Source organism: Colius striatus, chromosome 7, assembly GCF_028858725.1.
Source record: "Colius striatus isolate bColStr4 chromosome 7, bColStr4.1.hap1, whole genome shotgun sequence".
In the NCBI taxonomy this organism is placed as follows: domain Eukaryota; kingdom Metazoa; phylum Chordata; class Aves; order Coliiformes; family Coliidae; genus Colius; species Colius striatus.
This window is the reverse complement of record NC_084765.1, coordinates 38,156,981-38,178,819: the sequence shown is the minus strand read 5'-3', so window position 1 is coordinate 38,178,819 and position 21,839 is coordinate 38,156,981. Positions and strand designations below refer to the sequence as shown.

The 21,839-nt window shown below is 40.2% G+C and overlaps 1 protein-coding gene across 8 annotated transcripts; it reads right to left on the bottom strand.

Moving 5' to 3' along the window:
- Nucleotides 1–269: 269 nt before the first annotated feature.
- Nucleotides 270–21,678, bottom strand: C7H15orf40 (chromosome 7 C15orf40 homolog). Of its 8 annotated transcripts, none has more exons than XR_009819054.1 (8): nt 21,469–21,678; nt 21,269–21,398; nt 19,874–20,001; nt 17,783–17,911; nt 10,596–10,729; nt 3,073–3,180; nt 2,374–2,455; nt 270–301 (listed from the first exon to the last, which is right to left on the bottom strand). XR_009819054.1 is itself a non-coding variant. In XM_061999735.1 (5 exons), exons 1-4 carry the CDS (start codon nt 21,541–21,543, stop codon nt 17,819–17,821), a joined length of 426 nt encoding a protein of 141 aa, XP_061855719.1. In that variant the 5' UTR covers nt 21,544–21,678; the 3' UTR covers nt 10,525–10,729; nt 17,783–17,818. The 8 variants fall into 8 exon arrangements, 3 of the variants coding, with proteins under 3 accessions (XP_061855719.1, XP_061855718.1, XP_061855717.1); XR_009819055.1 differs by having other exon boundaries at nt 2,374–2,439; XR_009819056.1 differs by lacking the exon at nt 10,596–10,729.
- Nucleotides 21,679–21,839: the final 161 nt, after the last annotated feature.

Sequence of the window (21,839 nt, the reverse complement as noted above, 5' to 3'; positions counted from 1 at the left end):
CTGGAAGAGACTCACCCTTTTTAACAAATCTGCCATAGCAAAGAGGGTTACACTGGGGGATGTAAGATCATGCAAAGTCCTTATCTATGCACTATGGAGAGCCTGCAACTTGGTATGGTGGAATTCCCTTTTAGTGCAGAATCACAGGCACAGTGCCAGATATCCCAGACTTCCACCTCCAGGAAGGGAGTGCCTCTCTTTCCGCAAAGACCTTGGCTCTGCCAGCTATGCCACAGCAGTTGGGCTGTGCCAGGGTGTTCTTCCTTACCATCTGGAGTAGCATCTCAGGTTGAAATAAAACCTGGCAAAAGGGATAGATTCTGCCTCAGCTGTTGCTTTTCCTCAAGCCCAATAACTCTTTTATTTTTAGTGTCTTTCAGCTAGGGAATAGAGGACCAAACTGGAGAAGCAGACAGATTAGGATGACCTAAGTGGAAGTTATGACATGATCTCAGCTCTCTTATTCTGAGTTTCTCGACTGTGACACCAAGAGAGGCACAAGCCAGTGCAGCTTCCCAGTTTGTCTTTACATTCTTGACTCCATCTGCCTCACCATCAGAGCTCTCAATTCAACTTCAAGGATCTGTATGATTTACAAAGCTTTTCCTTGGAACAATTATGGCAAGAATCTAATTTTTCAGGGGAGGGGGAGAGAATATGTTTTTCCACAAATGCATGCCTTGCACTAGACAGAACAGTAAATAGAATTCAAAAGATATGACCTCCAGCAGTTTTCACTTAGATGAATTAGTACTTATGATGAAGTTGAGCTTACTGTTTCTGTCAAGCTAAATAAAACCAGTAAGTATTGCCTGTAATTATGGTTTGTGCATTACACTGTGTTAGAGATGATGAAACTGAAGCTCGGTAACTTTCACATTGGCAACTTCAAACACTACAGAAATTGTTTGCTTTAACCATGCTGGAGATTGCAGAGTAAACAGTAAAATTCAGCATGTGGCATCTGACTTTGAGAGATCTCTTCCATCTGACATTTGCTCAGACATCATTATTATCATTAATAAAAAAAAAAAGGGAAAACAAGTACTTTGTATTAAAAAATGACTGCCACATTACCAAGAGTTTGAACACCCCACAAGTTCCAAACAGGGCTCTTCAAGCAGTTTCAAATCTGTTTCTGAACACATACAGCAATTTTGTATGGACTGTTAATTGATAGGGAAGAATTACCATGCTAAATTACAGTTGCAGCAAGCAACTAAGAAAACTCAGTAGCTTTTAGAGAATTCCTTAACTAGGATTTAAAAAAAAATGCTAAAGGCTTTCAAATCCCAGCTAAGCCACTGGATACTTGAAGGCAAAAGAAAGTCTATAATTTAAAAAAAAATTAGAGTGATTTGTGAGATACATTTTTACAAGTGTTCACTACGATTCAACCTGTGTTTTTTATCCTAGCTCTGCAGCTGGGAATGGAAATATGCAGATGTGCTTTGAAAGGTCAGGCAGAAGCTGAACTACTTTCAAGAGGCTCTCTAGCAGGTATTTCAGACAGGGAAGACCAATGTTATTTTCAGTATACATATAATCAATATTCAGCTTCTAGAACAGAAAAGATATTTAATTGTTTAAATATATTTTAATATATTGCAGCAGTTATAGATTTGAATAGATTTAATTTTACTATTAATTTGCTAATAAATATTCTGCTTAACCAAGAAATATGTTCACATTTACTTCTTAGATGTTGGAAGGAAAATTCTTGTATCAAATTTAAGCTGAGGTTTTGCCACCCCTATTCCTCAGGAAATAAACATTTTAAAATCTCTGAATTTCACAACTCTGGGTGAATTTTGTTAGCTGGTCCAACTTGTGCAGTCACACCTTCTCTGACTCTGACAAACAGGGAGTATGAATAGGTAGCAAGGAAGTGAAAATAGGACTGCTCATTACAGCAGCTACTGGTTGCCTTAGAAGCAATATAAGGAGGCTGCACCTCCCTTGCCTTTCATTTGCCAATCAGGAAAAATTACTCTAATCTGCCCCTTTGTCCCTGTATGTTAGAAGACAGCTGTATAACCCTACTTAAATTATGCACAGTGCTGATACTCCAACGATCAGAAGCTAGGCAAGATTATAGGGCAGATCAGGTTTCCCTCAAAGTACCTAGGAAATATGCAGCCTGATTCAAGGCACATGGACATAAGTCCTACAGATGAAAACAGACTCCAGTGGCTTCAGCACTGCCAGGAGAGTAGAAGACAACTGTACTATAGTGGTGCACAATGACCTTGCCTCTCGAGAGGACTATTTATTCATTAGGCCCCACAGGGCAGAATTTATTTGTTTACCATTGTATTTTTCTTCAACAAAGCACAGACTGCACATAGTGGCTGTCAGTCCTCATTCACTTACCTGAAACAGTGATGCCAAAATGTTCCTTCTGTACAGCTCACTCCCTGACTTTCCAAGTACTCTGTCCTGTCCAAATGCAAATCTATTACAAGACATGGTGAAAACTGGTAAAAATTACATTTTACTCTAATAAACACACAACAGGATAAATCATATCCTCATCCCCAGTAGTTACCTTTTGTGTTGTGACTAGCAGGAATACAAATGAATGTTGTCTACACAGAGGTGGATTTTTTTTCCCAAATACTACTTCAGCAGCTGGATTACTTTTTTTTCCACAAGCATGGGCTGCCTTCTGTTTTTCTTTTTGCATATTGTATAATGCAAACTTTGCTTCCACTAAGAAGAGCTGTATCAATAACAAGTATTAAAGCTACTCCTGCTCATTATTTGAAAATGTCTACTTAAAGGATGAATTAAAGTTATGAAAACAATTAGGTTGTTATAGAACTACAAAAATAACCAAGGCCCAACTTTGCCATGAAAACAAAAATCTTCAGGGATTCAAGCAGAACCTTCAAACTGAAACACATTACGTGTTATAAAAATGACTGAGACAAGAAGCTTTTTCAAAGCTCTTGTTCAGTGTTAGAAAAAAACAATATGGTATTTATATACCTACACAAAATAAATATTTAATATTATAATTGTTGAGATAACAGATACAAATATCAGCATGCTGTAAGAAGTTGTATGTACCTTTTGACCACCACGTTCCAAGTTTAGCATGATCAGAAAGCTGATGCTCTTTGTCCAAAGTCATGTCTGAAGTTTGCTTCTGAAGAAATGCTTGAAATGAAACATTTTCTATCGAAAAATAAAGTAACAGTAATGAAATGCCAAGTGCAACCAGCCCCAAATGACTATGTACTATTTTCACAAAATAAGAAGGAAACTATTTTTCCATTGCAAAGGCCTGTTTTTTAAGTTTTACCCTTTTGTGGTCACTAAGTTGTCTTGATTTATGAATGCCAAAGTGTGTTTAAGAATACTGCTTCAATGGTTTTTGTGGTATGAGCACTTAAATAACAGCATAGGAAACCTCTGGAATTTAGATCAGTTGAGTGCAAGAGCTCTGTGTGGACACACGGTCTCCTCAGATCAAACTCACATTACTCATTTATAAGTCACACGCTTGAAACACCCGCTCTGAAGCGAGCTGATGGAGCACCAAGCTACAGCTAAACTGCTGCAAGAATGTAAAGGACCTTTACTGTAAACTGCCAACATGGGCAAATTCTATTTCTCCAGCCCTGCAGCTCAGAGGATACTGCCATCAGCAGAATGACAGATTGTGCTGTTCTAAGACAAGATGGGAGTAAGAGGCCATGTTGTACAGCCCAGGCAATAATGGAAAGGAGCATGGCTGAGCTACAGGAACAATTGTTTCATGGCTGTTTCCTTGTGTGTCCTGAACTCTGTAGGGAAAGGTAAGATTTGAGATTTGATTATTCATTATCAACTGACTTTACTGCCATGCCACAACCTAGGCTGGGAGGAAGAGAAATTCCTTCCTCCTTTACAGGCTCCAGAGACCTCTTCAGCATAAAACAAGCCAGCAGAATACAGACCTAGGAACCTGGAATCAGTTAAGCAGCTGTCTCATTACACTGGTAGAGTTTAGGTCCTTAAGCAAGGTGGAGAGAACCAAGGCATAGTAAACAAATAGTTATTGATCAGATACTCTACAGCCTGGGTAAATCCAGCTGAATCTTTAGTTCTCACCAGAAGGATTTTAGTTTCTAGAGACAAAATGGACTTAATGCTGGGTAATAAAAGATAAGCCTAATCTTACTTCCCTCCATATCTGCATTAGATATATTATTACTACTGGCCTAAAAATGTTTTTTAAATCCTATACAGTTTCTATTCTCTCCTTCTCATCACTTATGCAGGCACCAGGCTATTTATTTCCATTATATCTGATTTACTAGTTCCTTATATCCTCAAACACTCCTCAAGATAAGACCTTTAAAGCTACTTTAAAATTATAAAAAGACAAATTTGCCAAAGCGACAGAACTACCTGAACTAAAGAGAAAGTTAAAAGGAAAAGATGTTTTCAAAGATATAACCAGACACGTGTTAATTCACAGAGTTAAAGAATGGTAGGGTTAGAAGAGACCTTTAGAGATCATCCAGTCCAACCCCTCTGCAGAAGCAGGCTCACCTAAATCAGGTCGCACAGGAACATCATCCAGGCAGGTTTTGAAAACCTCCAGAGAAGGAGATTCCACACCCTCCCTGGGCAGCCTGTGCCAGGGCTCCCTCACCTGAAGAGTAGAGAAGTTTTTCCTTAAGTTTAAGCTGAACTTTTTGTGTTCCAGCTTTTGTCCATTACCCCTCGTCACCCTGTTTTCTTGACATACATCTTTTAAATATGTTTAAGTATTAATGAGGCTTCCCTCAGTCTCCTCCAAGCTGAACAGTCCCAGATCCTGCAGCCTTTCCTCATAAGGAAGATGTTCCAGTCCCCTGATCATCTTGGTGGCCCTGCTCTGGACTCTCTCAAGAAGTTCCCTGTCCCTCTTATGCTGAGGAGCCCAGAACTGGACACAGGACTCCAGATGAAGCCTCACCAGGGCAGAGGAGAGGGGAAAAAGAAAACACATTTTCCAGCACACAATTCCCAGCTAAGCTGCAAACCACTTTGAATGCTTTTGTGTCTCAGCTCCCACCTGTAAAACAGTGGTTAAGTCTGCCTTGTTTCCCTGTGCTGTGCTCTGTATTTCAGTTACACCCTCCCCCAGGCAGAGGCTATTCTATTTAAAGCCCAAGGATGGCACAGAACAATGTCCACTGAGGTCTGGATGGCCTAACACAATGCATTAAAAACATTCTGTTGAGCAAATTAATTTGTTAGATCATTTTTAATTATTTTTTTTTTTAAACTAAACCCAAACATTTTATAGCTACTATGAAGACAGTGACTTGATTTGAACTCTGCCTTCATAGCATGGTATTTAGAGGCATGTAGTTGGGTTTCTGTGGCCTAGCAAGCTCTCAAAGCTAGATCTGCACTAAGCAATGAGTGATTCTGATTCTGTGATTGTAGTAGAGAAGCCCTTAAAAATACAAGTAGCATAAAGACAGCCTCATCATAGCTAAGAAGTCCAATTTGACAGCTTTAATTCACCTCTCTTTAATTCAATGTTAAGCAGGCAATCTATGCAAACTGGATTCCACATCAGTAAAACTTGTGATGGTTACTGTATTGAATATACTATTCATTTCTATTGAATTGGTTTTTAAAACATTCCTGCACACACCATACAATCATAGCAAGGGTGAGTAAAACTCCAGCCTTACATAAGTAAGTGCTTGCCTTTTTTAAAATCAAGTAGATGCAAAAAATTTAATGCAAATTCCAGTAATTACATAGTTGAGCATCTGAGTTTCAAAAAGATTAAAGTTGTTCTTTGAACCTACAGCAGAAGAAGAGGAAAGAAAATACAGTGTAAGGGGAGGAGTGGATGAGTCAGCCTTAATAAAACAGAATTACTGGTCCAGGAAAAGGAAGGAGTGAGAGAGCAGCCATTGCAACTAATGTGTCTTCTAGAAGAGTCTATTGAAAGATCAGCGTCCTTAGTGGCTGAGAAGACAAGATCATCTGACTGAAGGCAAAAACCAAATCTATTTAAAAGCCATTTGTGACTGATGAGAACTGGAAGACAAAGATGGTGTCACAGCCCCTTGGCAAGAAAATTCCTCCAGATGGCATCTATTTCTCATTAATGTTCTGGGGGAGGATCCTAGACATCCCAGCAGGTCTTTGGATGACTTTGGATTCAAAGCTGTCCACAAACTCAGCTGCTCTTTGGCTCAACTCCACTTTTGCTGCACATGCATATGGCCCACAGCAGTGCTACAGGACATGCACTGATGAGTGGCTTTTAACAGCTAATTTCTGCCTTTTTAGATCACACTTCCCATACTATGTTTTAAAAGGCAGAAACCTGCCTGTAACCATGTCACCCAAGACATGCCTCAGAAAAGCCTTCTCAGGCTCTTCATGTTTTCTGCTACAAGTACAGAAACTTTGAGGATTGCTAGAAAACACTAAGAATTTTGACATATAAAAAATAAATCTTAACAAATGAATGTCAGCTCATTCTGGGTTATTCACAATCCCAAAGTGAGCATCAAGATGGCCAAAACATCAAACCCGAGGCAGGACCATATCAATTGTCTGTGGTTTTATTTGGCAAAATCACAGCAGGGCTTTAAAATAGTCTCTGAATGGAAAAATTCTTTACTCCCTGTCCATGACCAGCCTCTTTCACTCTACCTGTTGTGATGCCACCATGCCATCATCTCATCCCTCCATACACAGAACATTTGCAGTTCATTTTAGGGGTTTTTGTCCAGTCTCATTTTAGATGAACTGAAGGACAGGTTTTCCATGCTTCCCTCTGGAAGCTACTCTCTGAACCTCCTGGAGCTCATAGTCAATTCCTTTTCTTAGCAATGGCTTAAGTATGGGACCTCTTCCCCCTCTACACTATTTATCATCAGCTATAGATTTGTTACTGTGGAACAGCTTCGTTGTAGACTAGCATGTGGCTATTGTATCTATATCTATATATCTATATCTATAAAAATATTATACCCTATAGTATTTTTGCCCACACCACTTGGGTTAAAGCAGCCCATTCAGAGATCCCAGCCAAGTTCAGGAGAGCCCAGGATTCTTACAGTGCTACCTACCTACTGACATTTCTATTGAGCTCCCCTACTATTGTTTGCAAGATGGACAAGCAGAGTTTAATATGGCAGTCTTATGGTTAATTACAGGAGTGCCCCAGTTTCTGCAGCCAGTTTCAACAGCTGAGAGAAGGTTATTTAACAAAAGAAAATGACTGCAGGTAATAACAAGTCACTGACACCTCATTAGGATTTGTCTGGGTGAATACAGACAGGGGTGGGGGATATTATGGACCTAAAAAAAAAAGCAAAGGGTCTAAAAAGTAGAATTGATTTGAATTCCTATGGGTTAAGCTGCTAAAAACCCCACATACTTTCCCTGTGAGCATAACAGATATAAATATATAGGAGCAGTCAGTTCATTGCAGCATGCTGAGAACCTAAACAAATGTTATAACGCATGAAGGATCTTGCACGTATAACATCTGCATTGCAACTGGGCTGAGGAAGTGTCACGCTGGGGCTGCGCTGCTGGCGAGGCTGATGATGCCCTGCTCGTCCCTGTGACATTGCTGGCCTGCAGGCAAAACTGGAGAGTACACAATTTGGTAACTGGGCTGATGATCTGCCAGCAGATAATAAACTGCAGATTCCCACGCAGTAACGACAAGGCCTTCTATTTTAACTAGCAAAACACTACAGTAGAATCACTGATCTGTACTTATGATTTTATTTAATCCAATTAACTGTTTACTTTGTGTTCACATTTTACTCTATTTCCAAGTCCAACCAACACATCACTGCAGGTTAAAAAAAGCAATACATCCTGAATACTGATACAGGCCAGAAGGTGATTGTGGTAAGATCAGGTTATAAATCCTCTCCATTGGCTCCCTGTCAGGAAACTTCACTGTACTCAAGAAGAATTAAAGGAACAAACCGAAGTCAAACATAGCATGCTTAAGGAACAACTAAAATAGGTATTTTAATTCACCTTTGTAACCTTTTAAGAGCATTTAGATTTATATGCTTTTTAATGATTTTGACCAAAAAAGTCCCCTCTCTGAAAGGTATTAGCAGGAAATGGAAAAGCTGGAGGAAAATTAAATTGCATTTTTTACATTTGTTATGAGTCTCCTCTAACTGTGCAGTGTGAGCAGTATTTATCATGCATAGCCTGTCCTTCTCTTTGGATGCTGTCTTCCAATTTGGACTGGAAGCACTGTGTGTTAAAGGCTCATTAACCAAAGTGACGCACATCATCTCTCCCTCACAAATGAACACTGTAAACACTGCAACAGCCAGAGAGATGCTGTGTAATCAGGGCTCTAATATAGACCTTGTGGCTCCCCCAAGACGAAGTAGACAAGACTTAACTACCCCAGATAAATCCTTTTCTTTTCCCCCTAAAACATACTCATGGGAAAGAAATGGCAGGACAATGCCCTTGCAGCTGCTGATAGACTCCTTGGAGCTCATCTATCTCATGACCAAAGTACAAAACCTACAGCCGACCAGTCTGAGCGGACCCTGCCACCTTAAATCTTAGCACAATCAGTTTTATTCCCTTTATTTATCCATCTACAAGATGGATAGTGTTCTTATCTCTTGTATTATACAAAGTTTCAAGCACTTAACAGGAGCTTTACACTGTGAACACTTCTGAATGGAGATGGGAGACAAACAGCACCTTAAAGTGGCTTACACAAATCATTATGTTGGGACAGAGTATTGTTTCATGAAACAAAGGGCTGGGTCATAGAGCCCTATCATAGAACATTTCCACATCAGCACACTCAAACATATTTTGAAACAGAGTCATAACATTAGCTGCATAGGTTTACAGAACAATCAGATCCCATGGTGAGAGGTATACTGAGGTATATGGCAGAACTGCTTTCCTTATGGTTATATTCCTGTCTCTGGGCACTAAACGCATTATCTCTTACTACTACATGCAGTCAGACACAACGTGCTTCCAAAATTATAGAACACCAATGTTTTAAACCTAATTAATTCCTGTTTAAGTTTCTTCCATGTAAACCTGTCTTTTATGTGGCACTCTTGGCCCCTAGCACACAGGGGTGGATCTATATCCTAGCACTTTGAAATCCTTTTAGGTTGTTCTTTTTACCATAAACGAGAGAGGAATGCAATGACTGGAGAAGTGACTAAAACCAAGCAAGATTTTCATCTCCTTCCAGAAGTCTTATGATCTAGTTTTGACTCTTTTTCCATTACTATTTAATGGTATTGTAATTACTGTAAGTCTCTAGAGTTCAGAATAACCACAAAACAAATACAACCTTGATTATGGTCTTATTATTATTTCTATTTCAGTAGCAACAAGAGACTTTGAGCTTTACCAAAGGAATAGAGGAGTGTGTATCTCCAAGAATCCACATCAATCTAGAATGAGAATTTGTAGGGTTATTACAAACAGGAAAGATGGAGGAAAAAAGGACAAACCACGGAGGTTGCTATACTGAGTTTATATGCTCTTATTTTCTTTCTTTAGGAGACTGACACTCTTCTTTGGAAAAGATTCCGTCCTTCACGAACCTGGACACAAAAATAATCAGCAGTCCTAGTCTCTACAATTGGCTCAAACCTTATTGTTCAGGACAAGTTCTTTACAATCCTTAAATACAACTGTCTCCTCTGCTGCCAATCTAACATTCACAACAGTCTTGATAGCTTATTCTCTTTTGCCAAATCTGCCTCCAGTCACATTTTTTTGTTGCAACTAAAAAGCCACAGATTTATTTATCCTCTAAAACTGTGGGCTGTTATTTATCCTCTAAAACTGAATAGGCATGTAGCAGTAGACCAAAAGCTTCTTTGTGGAGAAAGCACATCATTTTGGAAGAAACAAAGACGGGTGTCTCTTCTGCTCAATGCTGTTCATACACAGTAAAGCAAAAGGAAACAAGTCTCTGATGTACCCTCTCACACTCTTGAATGAGTCAGTTGATCAGAAGACCTGACTTGACCATTCTCAAGTGATTTCACTTTTTATATTTGTACTTTTCCAACAGTGGATATTAATACAGCAAGATGGCTTGGTCTAAAATTCAGATATGAAAGGTGGCAATGATGGGTATGAATTTCTCTGAGTTCAAATTTATGTCCTAGGTAGAGTTTTAACACTTTCTTTTCTGACACAAATAGAAGAGAATGTCTCATATTTTGAAATATTTTTTAACACAGTTATCTTCCCCTGCAGAGCAAAGTCTCATGCGTCCACTAATGTGAATGAGCATTTCTGGCAGCAGCTCCTCCCACTGCAAAGGCTGGTGGCTGGGCTCCCAGTTAGCATAATGGAAACCTGTGTGAGACCTCACAACACTTTGGATGAAGCTCTACAGATAAAACAAGACCCTGGGAGTTGCAGTTGGCCGACTCTGGTGTCATGGGGATGTGCCAGCGTCTCACAGCTATTACAAAGTGTTAGTCCTGACTTGCTGGTTCAGCCACCAAAATGGAAAAATCCTGGCAAACTGTGGCTACCTTTGTAGAATTAGTTTACTTAATTGAGATGGGAAGGCAGACTAGATGAACTAGTTATGAGTAACTCACCAGCTCTTCCATCTGAATTTATATTTTCATCCACACAACTCTAAGTGACAATAGCACCAGTAGATGCTCTTTTCATATTATACATCAGTGATCCTCAGATGAATCTGTTGTTCCAGAAGATGAATCTTTCCTTCCTGAAAAAATTCAGATTGGCACTTAAGGGCTCAGGATTCACACAAGAGGGACACAGGTAATATCCTTTTCCCACCTTGATACATAGATTGCAAGTAAAAAAAAACAGTGTGAAAGTTATATTGCAAATTATTAGATTTACAGTCTTTCAAACCCTGGCAGGTTTTTCCCCATTCTGACTTGAGTGCTAAACAGCAGAGCAGGTGCTATAAAGTATCTACAGTCTATCAGATCCTCTATTCTGTGCATGTTTCACCCCAGCAGAGCTTAAGGACAAGGCAAATACTTCCAACAAGACAAGCAAAATCACTTCTAGCCCAATAAATGACCTTTGACTAATGTAAATTACTCTCCCCCTTTTTTTGACCCTTTTCCCACCTTGTTTAATTTTCTTTATTTTTGGATTGGAGACCAAATTTAGTATGCAAATCCAGGAATCAAACAAATAAGTTGTTTCTTCAGAGAGTCTAATCAAGGTACCTCCCACAGGATAACTGCTGGGCAAAACCTAAAATCCAGCCAGGAAATAGCTAAGATCTGAAAATGAATTAAGAAATTGCTTATTTAACTTTATAAGCCCAAGTGTGTAAAACCTGCAGCACTTCACTCAATTATACCTCAGGTGAAAACACCAAGTAGGTCCCTCAAGTGAGCAGGAATCTCATGCAGCTGCAAATCCAAAGGTTTTCTATAGAAAAGGATGCTAAATGTTATTTTCCACAAAATATGCTTTAGTGGAACTTTTCTTCACAGCCTTGTGACACAAACAGTTGTGCAGAAAAATTTCTGTTTCTTGTGGAAGTCTGTCTTACAGCAAGATCAGAAAAAAACCCACATTCAAATTCAGATTTGCAAGGACAATCCCATAAAGCTGGAAGAAAGACTTAGTGGCAAGCTCTGGTATTACATGTTCTTTTTGCCTTTGTTTCTTTGAGTGCCTAACGTGCGTGTAGCAACACCTCCACTGACAGGCTCACTTACTTTTGAAGATTTAGGATTTATGTATTTTTCAGACTATTAAAAGTTGTGTTTAGATCTTACACCTTCTCTACTTTTACACACACACACACACAGAGGCATTTGGCTACTGAAAGACTGGCCTTGCCACACATCCACAATTTCATGACAGCTCTTGTCAAATCAGTGTTTTCAGAACTTCCAATTTATCTTTTGCTAAAATATATCCTGGCACCGTATTAAACAAAGAAAAAAGAAATTCTAGCTGATATATAACAGCAATCACAGCACACAGAAGTCATACAGTTTGAGAACATCATTATAAGCTGAACACCTTTTAAAAATATTTAACAAAAAGCTCCTGGGTCTGCTTTAGTAGCTGAACCTGAACTCAGCAAGGAAGTGACTGAGCAGAATCAGTCTCATTAAATGAAATTAGCCAAGTGCAATTTGCCTGGCTGGTCCCCTCTATGTATTAGCATTTCTATTCAGGCAGTGATGAGCTTAATCTGTTTTTTCAAACAAAAAGAACACTCCCCAAAACATAAAGCTATCAGGTTTGTTAGCAACAGATTACACTTCCATTGTAAAAAGGCAGCTAAGAAACCAAAGAAAATTGTTTAGAAGTGTAACCTAGTAGCTAACAGCAATCTTTCCTCATAGCTGGAACATGACCTCACATAGGTGCTAGCTGATTGCTGTCAGATTTACTGAAGACAAAAGGCGACATTTTAATAAAAGGCAGATATCAGGAGGCTACACAGAGCGGCTACAGGGCCTCACTGGAAGGGACAGGCTTGCCCTCTGATTGCAAAGATTGTATCACAAGGCCTTTTTTCCCCTCTTGCATCTCAAAATACTGTCAGGCCTGAGAAATCAAAAAAGAACTGTTGTGGCATCTAAAAAGATAAACATCAGCAGCATTGCTGTTGTGACAAATAAAGAGCAGAAAGAACCCCAGAGTCTGGTCCCAGCTAGGAGGGCACCGACCTGAAACAACAGCAGCAAAACCAAACAGAAGAGGCAGTGAGATGGCCTAAGACCAGAGATGTCAGGAAGGCAGTGATGGTGTGTCAATATCGCTATGAGGGTTAACTCCACAGACCTTCTGAACATCAGAAAAGCAGAACACTTTGTAGATGTTAAGGCAAGCTGTTGAAAGTAGCAAGGGTAAAAATAAGGTTCCATAGAAATAGCTTGGTTTGTAACATTCACTTTCTTGCTAACACTCCTTTCAGACATATGGACATAAGGTATGTCATAACATGCATTGAGAGCTTCCACATTTTTTATATACTATGTATGCCTCAATGCATTCTGGTTTGCAAAACACCACAGCAACAAAAGCTAACCAAAGGAACGTGTTGCAGCCTTTCCCATATACACTGCACACCTACTAGGTAACAGACAAAAAGGCAACTTAATCAGTCACCTCAGAATTACACTTTGCAACACACCAGTTATTCTCTTGAGGCAGAGAACTGCTTTATCAGAACAACACAAAATGAGGCTTTCACCCTCTGTTATTCATTTCAACATTCTTTCCTGCTGAAGTCCACGGTTAAATGTTCTCTTTACAGCATGTTTCTATAGTGACCACCTGCTAAATTGATAGTCAATATACTTCCCTTTCTGCCTGCCTTACTTCAGACTTGGAAACTCAAAATGTTATCTAAACAACATTCCAGAAACCAAGTCATGAGTTGTAGTAAAATGGTACACTAGACTACCACTCCAAGTCCCCCAGCTCTTGAAACAATGCAAAACCAAGGAAATGCAGCATTTACAGAGGAAAGCAAAACTCTTTGCGGCTCACTGACAGTTACTTGGAAAGTGAATATGTTAAAGATCAGGAAGAAATTGGTTCCCAGCACCTTAGAGAAGTGTCAGACTTCTCCTTTCAAGCAAGAACTTAATTTCTTCAGCAGGTTTTTGACTGTTTATTGTGCTTTGGTTACACTAATAGCACTTTGCCCCAAATGCTGCAGCCTTCCTGGAAAATAACCAAGAAGCTATGTTTTACATGTGGGTAAAGCGCTTTATTCCCAGGAGACAGGAGAGCACGTTTCTATAATAGTAAATGTAGGAATGAATCAACCTCCTGAGGCAAAGACTACAAACATTAAGAAAGGAATATAGTAGGTTGAAATAATTAAAAAAAAAATTAAAAAGATACTCAGCTTGTTTTACATATGCAAATAAACACCATGAGAGGAGACACACAGTGAGACGTGTGAGGTAAGGAGCAGAAAGATCAGGGGTATCTATCTTCCTGGAGGCTGAAAGAAGGAAGATATTAAACTGTGCTCTCTGGTAAATTGCCACTGCCAGTTATTGACAAAGTTGTCAATTATACAGGATTATTTAGACTGATGATACCTGAAGAAATGGGGATTTAGAAACACTTGGGACTAGAAGATGAGATAGGCATATGCTGCAGATGATAAATGGAGTGGATTGAAAGTAAAAGAGCAAAGAGGCCAGCTTCAAGAGTATAATTAAATATCCTTAATTAGCATATTAGAGTCCTGCAATGAAACCATGTACCTACTTTCAAAGTTGGATTTTAGAACATAAATGTAACTGAGTAGATCAAAGACTAAGAATGTTCTGTGCTGTAAGACTGCTCAGCGTAGAAGTTATTCAGGTAACTACTTTCTGCTAATATGTAAATAACTTAATTATATGTTAAACATGCACTGACTGCCCAGGTCTATAAGCACCAAGATATTAAATCACCATCAGACAGCTTTTACTGCAATTGGTCAGACAACATATAAGGAAAAGAGGACAGTGCTTGAGTCAATAGTAGGATTTCAAGGAACTGAGTAATCATGTAGCTTAACACATGTGGATAAAGCAGGAACCAACAAGTGAAAGGAGGGTAGCAAATGGCACCATAACGTTTTTAGACTGGTCTAGGAACAAGAGCTAAGTATTTGGAGACAGGGATTGTAAAGTTTTTTGAAGTTCTTGGAAGAAGCCTTCTAGAATACCACAAAACTCTGTTCTATTAAAAACATACTCTGCTGAAGACTTAGCAGCACTGGCTACCACAATTTCTCAACAGAACAAAAGAGGGGGTTCACAAAGAGACAGTTGGCAGGTTAGGATTTCAATACAAGATTTTAAAGAGCTAGGCCTAAACCACAATTTTGGCTGTGACTTGTTTGGTCACAGAAGCTGCTTAACTATTCTGTACCTCACTTATGATATACCATGGACCAGCAACTCCTGCCTCCGGGGCATTTCACCAGGATACACATATCCACAACCAAGATATTACTGATATAAACTGGAAGACTGCATGAAAAACATTGATATAACAGCCTCTCAGACAGCAGCTACAGGAACAACCCAGTGTTATTTACACTACCTTCTAAATAATTTTGGTTACTTATGTTAAATAAATGTCCTGTTCCCAGCACATAAAGGCTTAATTTGCCACATTGCGAGGCCACTGTTTCAGTCTTAAGTGAGACAGGGCACTCCTACCAGGAGAACTTAATTTCCATCCTTCTTCAGTTGATACTGTGGCTTTCATCTGCCATGGACTTTTTACACAATCACAGAGACCTCAACTATACAATGCCTTGAGCAACAGAAGCTAGAGCTTTAACACATGCCACCAACAAGATTTCTGCTTCCTAAGAAACAATGCTAAAAACCATCTAACTGCAACAAGTTTTGAAAAAAATACTGTATGATGACTGAACTGAGCAGATTAAAGTGAGCTTTAAATGCCATATTACCATTTAGATGAAAGACAAAGTACCTGGCTTGGCCTAGCACAAAATGAGTATCATGTCAATACCATCATCTCCACTACCACCACTTGTAAATGCAACAGAAAACAGAAATACAAGAGGGAGTAGGGCAGAGTGATTGCTTTTCCAAGGACTAATAAATTTCCTAGATGAACAGTACTCGTCCTTTGATTGACAAGTGATGAATATGACAATATGCCTGACTCATATTACATAAAAATGACAGCACAATAGACTGAAGGCACCCTATTTGTCTTCAAGTTACTTTCACTGCTTAGGAAGAAAAGATGCAGAATGCCAACTGGAGGCCTTTAGGAAAGGTGAAACCTCTGAAGCAGAAGCTAGCAAAGACTAGGCAGAACATGTTGACAGAGAAGCAACTGAAAGACTAAATTGACTTGCTGTAGATAATCATCACTAAAGACCAATGTACTTCAGAGACTATACCTGCCTATCTAGCTCCTCTCTCCATCTCAATCTGAAGTCATAGGAAAATATGTAATATATTATTTCAATATAGTATATAATACATGTCATGTAACACATAGGATTGGCTTACAAAGAAATCTTTACAATGGCTGTTGCAGCATCCAACTCAGAATGTAACTTGTAAATGCAGGATTCATCAGTCCTTGGACTGCCGTTTTCTACTCAACAATAAAAAGAAATTTAGGAAATGCAAAAAACCCCAAACATGAACACTTAGTTTTGGCTTGCTTTGCCTTAATTTTTCTGCAAGACATGGTACCCCTCTGCTGGGCAAGAATAGATGAAACAGCAAGGAGCTATGAGCCAAAACTGACTGAACAGCAAAGCAAAATCAGCCTGTGGAGACTGAAGGAAGGCAACTGAGGAAACGTACGGCTGACCTGAGATAATAAAGAACCCACATTCAAACCATTAAGCAAACAGCATTCACAACAGAGTCTTAGTTCTCCAAACTCTTTCCAAACAAGAAAGTAACATTTTTCATAACAGCTTTAAAATGAGTCACCTTGAAGGAGCTGTCATCTTGATGAGCACCAGTTCCCTAAGTCTAAAAAAGATTGTTGCAATATTTAGGATAGCAGGAAGCAGAAAGAATTTCCTAAAGCAAAAGATTTTTGTCCATGCAAAACTAAATTATGAGCTATGAAGTCTGCACTGCATGAAGCTGGTAAAGAAATTTATCTGTAATTTACATATTCATAATATTGTTTTCCAGGAGAAGGTATGACAAACCTGAAGCAAACCTTCAGAACAGTTTTTCTTTCTTACTTGAGGCATTACATTTATATAGATATATATAAATTTTTAAACATGACAACCACAGTAAAAACAAAACCATTTCATGAGCAGTGAGGCAGATGAAAAAGCAAACTCCTACCAGAGATGTGAGATAACACATTTTAGGGAAACACTGCTTAAAACTTTATCATGCTTCAGAGGTTAGAATAAGACAGAAGTTAAGCCTTTTTCTCACTAGTCCCAAGACTGGAGTACAGTTGTCCATTTTGTTTCAGACTTCTTGTCCTGTTCTACAAGTGACTCTGCTCAGTTCTCTATGGGCTGGAAAATGACTCATTTTTCAAATAACAAAAGACTGCAAGAAAGCCCTGTTTACAAATAACATTATAATAGGAGACCTTATTTTTTGGTTAAAAAATATAAACACAAACCAAACTTTTACAATACTTTTTGCCCCTTTTATTAAAAACAGTCATTACACTTGACATAGATTTGGTAAAGACACATGGTTCTCTCTCTGCTTTTCAGGAAACTAATTACAGACTATTACAAAATGACACCATGGATGCAATTACGAGGTTCTGGGTCAGGTTTTTCACATTGCAAACTTCTGGGTTTGTTGATATGGTTTCAGCTGTCCTGTGTAATCAACAACAGCATACTGGCTTCAAATACTTTTTAGATGCACTTATGTGCACACAGTGCAAAAACTGCATCCAGTACTTGTGAATAAGACAAACAAAAGAACATCCTTCTAGGGTCTTTACCATCCAGGCTCACCCTTTTGTACCACTTTTCACATTGAAGCCTGTCATTCCAAGCCTTTCACTTTGTCAACCAAAGTTTGTTTCACTCAGAAGCAAGTTTTCTAAAGCATTTCTTGAGGGATCAGGAAAGAGGACAAATCTTACCAACAGGACACTCTCCAGAGAGGAATAAAAAAAGTAAAGACAAGCTTTTCTAACCAAATCTACACAAATAAACTTCAACTGTACAGCAGATACATTAAGAAGGTGGGGGGGGGGGGGGGAGAGGCATCTTTCCTTTGTTATTACCATGTTTCTCAATAGGACTAGATTTACATGAGAATGAATATCCATTTACCAAGATGCATTGTCTCATTTCCCATTCTGTTTTAGGTCAACTGGAAGCTTCTTTTTTCAGTTTTTCTAAAATCTCATCTGGTGTCATCGATCCCAAAATCTTCACCACTTTTTCACGTGATTTCCCACCCTGGTTTAAACACATGCAACAAAAAACATGATTCAGAGAAAGGCCATCAAATAAATACCTATTAAAAAAAATACATAATCTCACTGTAATGCCAACATATCAGGTACTTTAAACATAATTCTGCTATGCAGAACCTACTGCAGTGAGACATACTTCATCAATGTCCTTTGAAATGTTATTTGAAAGGTGGGAAACAATCTCTTACCTAATCTCCTACAGTCTCACAGAGACTTTTTTATCAGCTAGAACCAAAAGCAAGGAGTGGCAATTTTCTATAATTCACTTGTATCATCTAGAAGTGACACTCCAACTAATCTGCAATTTTGTTTATAAAAGTGTCTGTGTATATGTGTGTATCTATATACTTTCAGATCTCTCAGAATTGTCTCCCACAGAGTATTAGTTACTCTTAAGCTGAGTTCTCAGGTTGATAATATCAATTGAATGAAATTACATTGTATACAACCTATAAGACATTCAGATTCATACAGTAATTATGTGAAATATTATTGACCTGGTTTTATATTATGGAAAAAGAGGCTATTTTACATAGGAGCTGGCAAACACACAATCTCATTTCATAGTGCCTGAAGACACAACTCTGATAGCATTCAGCAAGCCATGAGAAACAAGTTGCTTGTTAATCTGCAGCCTGGCAAAAAGTTTGAAAAGCCCACAAGGGATATCTTAAGGGAGGAAAAAATTCCTTAACTCTACTATACAGAAACATAGCATGTAATTTAAAATTAGAAATAGATTTTTGAAGCTGCCTAACCATCTAATGATGGAAATCAACCTCCTCAGTTTTACACTGGATCATTTTCCACCAATTTCCTGATTTTGATTGCAAGTACCAGGAAAAAAAGAGACAGTAGTACCAAAAAAATCACTTGCTATTTACACCTAGCAGATCAGGATGGATCAGTCTAAGCCTTAGGTGAAAGACAGACTTGACCACAATATTTCAATAAGAAAAAACAGTGTCTTGTAAAAAACAGACAGTAGCACATAATTATTTGGACACAGTGGGTCAGATGAACTGAGTCAAGAAGATCAGACAACACTGGCCTCTTTTATGTTTGACTCTGCTTAGCACAGAGAATAATCTACTTAAACCTGAACAGCCCTTTAACGCAGGGAAACAGTATTATCTGTACAATGCTGATAAACAAATGAAGCAATTCGCCCATGATTCTGGAAAAACAAGACTCAAATCTTTGCATCTCTAGCTTTCAGCAACATAGTGCTCAATTCACTTATCACATTCTTTATCGGTCCTACTATCACTATCCTTTATCACTCTGCTATGGCTACTACATTAAACCAACAGATAAAAATAAAAAGCACATTTTTTCATTGTGCTCTTATGTTCATAAACTATACATGAACACGGCTGGAAAGACTGACTTTAAGTACAATGAATTAATAAAACAAATGATTTATTCAGTGCAATGAATTAAACAAAGAGTTTCCGCTCATGGAAGTCAAGACATGTAAATTGTAGTACAAAGAAACTCTTGAGGCCCAGTCCAAGTGCTTTTATATGTTCTTACTTATGTGTGACAGTTGTCAGAAATTTTTCACTCAAATACACAAGTTACTTTCAAAAAATGATTGAAAAGTTATTAATAAAATGCACATTCTTTGCAAAACACAGATTTTGTGAACTCCATTTGACACAGAAACAGGAGAATCTTTAAAGAACACAGAAAACATGAAACAAACTGGAAAATCTATCACATCAGAACTATTCTGATTAAAGATCTCAAGATCAGCTGTGATTCTTCCTAAACTAAGTTTGTTGCCATGAATCATTCCATTAACTCAAGTAAATACCTTTAAAGTGTCTTTTGGATTGAACTTGGAGAGCGACTCCCTGCACTCAAAAGTAAGTTTCAGACTCTTTAATTTAAACTGCAGTAGGGTAAGACTGAAAGACAAAAAGAACCCCAAAACAAGTACCTTCTCTAAAACAACTTCACTCTTCTTCACTTCTAGCACCTTAGAGAGGTAGCGACACAGCTCTGCATTTGCCTCCCCTTCTGATGGAGGTGCAGCAATAGCCACACCTACTGCCTCAGCTGTCACATCTATAACAAATATTTTAAGGATTTTAAAGCTCACAATATTCAAAACATCTAGTTACTGTCTCCTAAAAATGAATGTTTATGCTTTCAAAAGCATTTTAATTTAAAACTTAAAAATAGACTTACAGGTTAGCAAGTAATGACATTTTTACACCCCACCAATTCCCTTAAATTAAAACTGTTAACCAGTACAAAGATAATCTGACACAAAGAACGGTGCAGCCTTCAGACCTGTATCGGGGTGAGTTTTCACACAACCAGGGCACTGTTCCAAGCCCCACTTTATGTTGTCCACTCTGATGCCAGCTTGGCATCATGTAGAACAACGCAAATTAGACTACCCCACCAAAAAACGCACAATAAGTAAGTCTGCCCACTGAACTACACTATCATCAACAATTTCGTTGCAAATTGAGTCTAGACACCACCATCTCATACACGTACCTGTATAAACAGCAGCTCTAATTTGTACACAGGCAAGTCCACATTTTATTAATCTTTTATAGTTCACCGCACAAACTCTTGAGATATACACAGAACTACTCATGTCAAACCCAAGTGCTGATCTAGCGTTGTTTGCTGTAATTCCTGTCAGAACTTGTTCAGGAGAACGTACCTCGATCTCGCTACACCACCTAGCGTTACCTGCGCGGAGGTGCGGAAGAGCTCCTCGGGGCTGCTTTTATAAAGTGTGAACTTACTACCGGCTTTAGTTTTCTGGGGGATTTTTGGTATTTGTTTTTCACCGGTATGGGGTAGAGAGAAGCTGTAGAAAGAGCAGTTGGACAAAACGTCTCTCCTGCTCCGTTCCCAGACACCGGCGGTCATTGCTACGGCGGGAAAGGCCAGCGGAGCCGTTCTTCAGAAGAGGCGACCGCAGCATCTCAGGCGCCGCAGTTCGGCCCCAGAGGGCGGGCGCTGCCGCTGCCCAACCCGCCGTCCCGTCTCTCCCCGCGCCCTCGGGCCAGCACCGCGCCGGGCAGCTTCTCCCCGCACGCCCCCCGGCCGGCAGCACCGCGTCCCAGGCGCGGCAGGCGAGAGGAGGGAGGCAGACCCTACGGGGACGCGGGCAGGCAAGAGGAGGGAGGCAGGCCCTGCGGGGACGCGGGCAGGCGAGAGGAGGGAGGCAGACCCTGCGGGGACGCGGGCAGGCGAGAGGAGGGAGGCAGGCCCTGCGGGGACGCGGGCAGGCGAGAGGAGGGAGGCAGGCCCTGGGGGGACGCGGGCAGGCGAGAGGAGGGAGGCAGGCCCTGCGCGCCGGCGGCCCCACCTGTGACAGCGCTGCACCGGGCGCCGGGCTTGGCGCGAACCGCCACCCTCACGCAGCCGTCGCCCGCTGACACCACCCCCGGTCCCGCGGCGGCGCCGGGTTCCGCAGGCCCCTTCCCGGCTCCTTTTCCCTGAAACAGAGGACCAGGCGCGGTCACCGCGGGCACCACCCGCCCCCTCCCCGGGCCTGCCCGCCCGCACCTTTCGGGGCATGCCCCCGCCGCCGCTCCGCACCGGCGCCGCCACGAGCCGACGGAAGCCGCCGAGGGCCATCATAGCGCTGCGCGCCCCGCCCCGGCCGCGTGCTGCATCACGGTCGCATGGTGCCAGGGCCCTTCCTCCTGTCCTCGCACACGAGTGCCTGCGGAGACTGAGCGCCTGGACGGCCGGCACTACAGCAGGCACTTAAAGCGAAGTTAAGGCAGAGGAAAGAGGAGGGTGAAGGTTTTTTTTCCCTCCCCTATTCTGAAATTATTACTTAAGCATCATCTCCGTGTACAGGCTTTGTACATGGAGACCTTCTCCTACACAGTACATAGTGCAAGACACGGAGGATTATAGACATACAGCAA

Coding starts and splice junctions, on each gene's coding strand:
- C7H15orf40 (XM_061999735.1), bottom strand. CDS start 21,543: ATGATGGCCCTCGGCGGCTTCCGTCGGCTCGTGGCGGCGCCGGTGCGG. Junction 21,399..21,468: donor GCGGGGGCATGCCCCGAAAG/GTGCGGGCGGGC, acceptor CCTCTGTTTCAG/GGAAAAGGAGCCGGGAAGGG. Junction 20,002..21,268: donor CCGGTGCAGCGCTGTCACAG/GTGGGGCCGCCG, acceptor TATTTGTTATAG/ATGTGACAGCTGAGGCAGTA.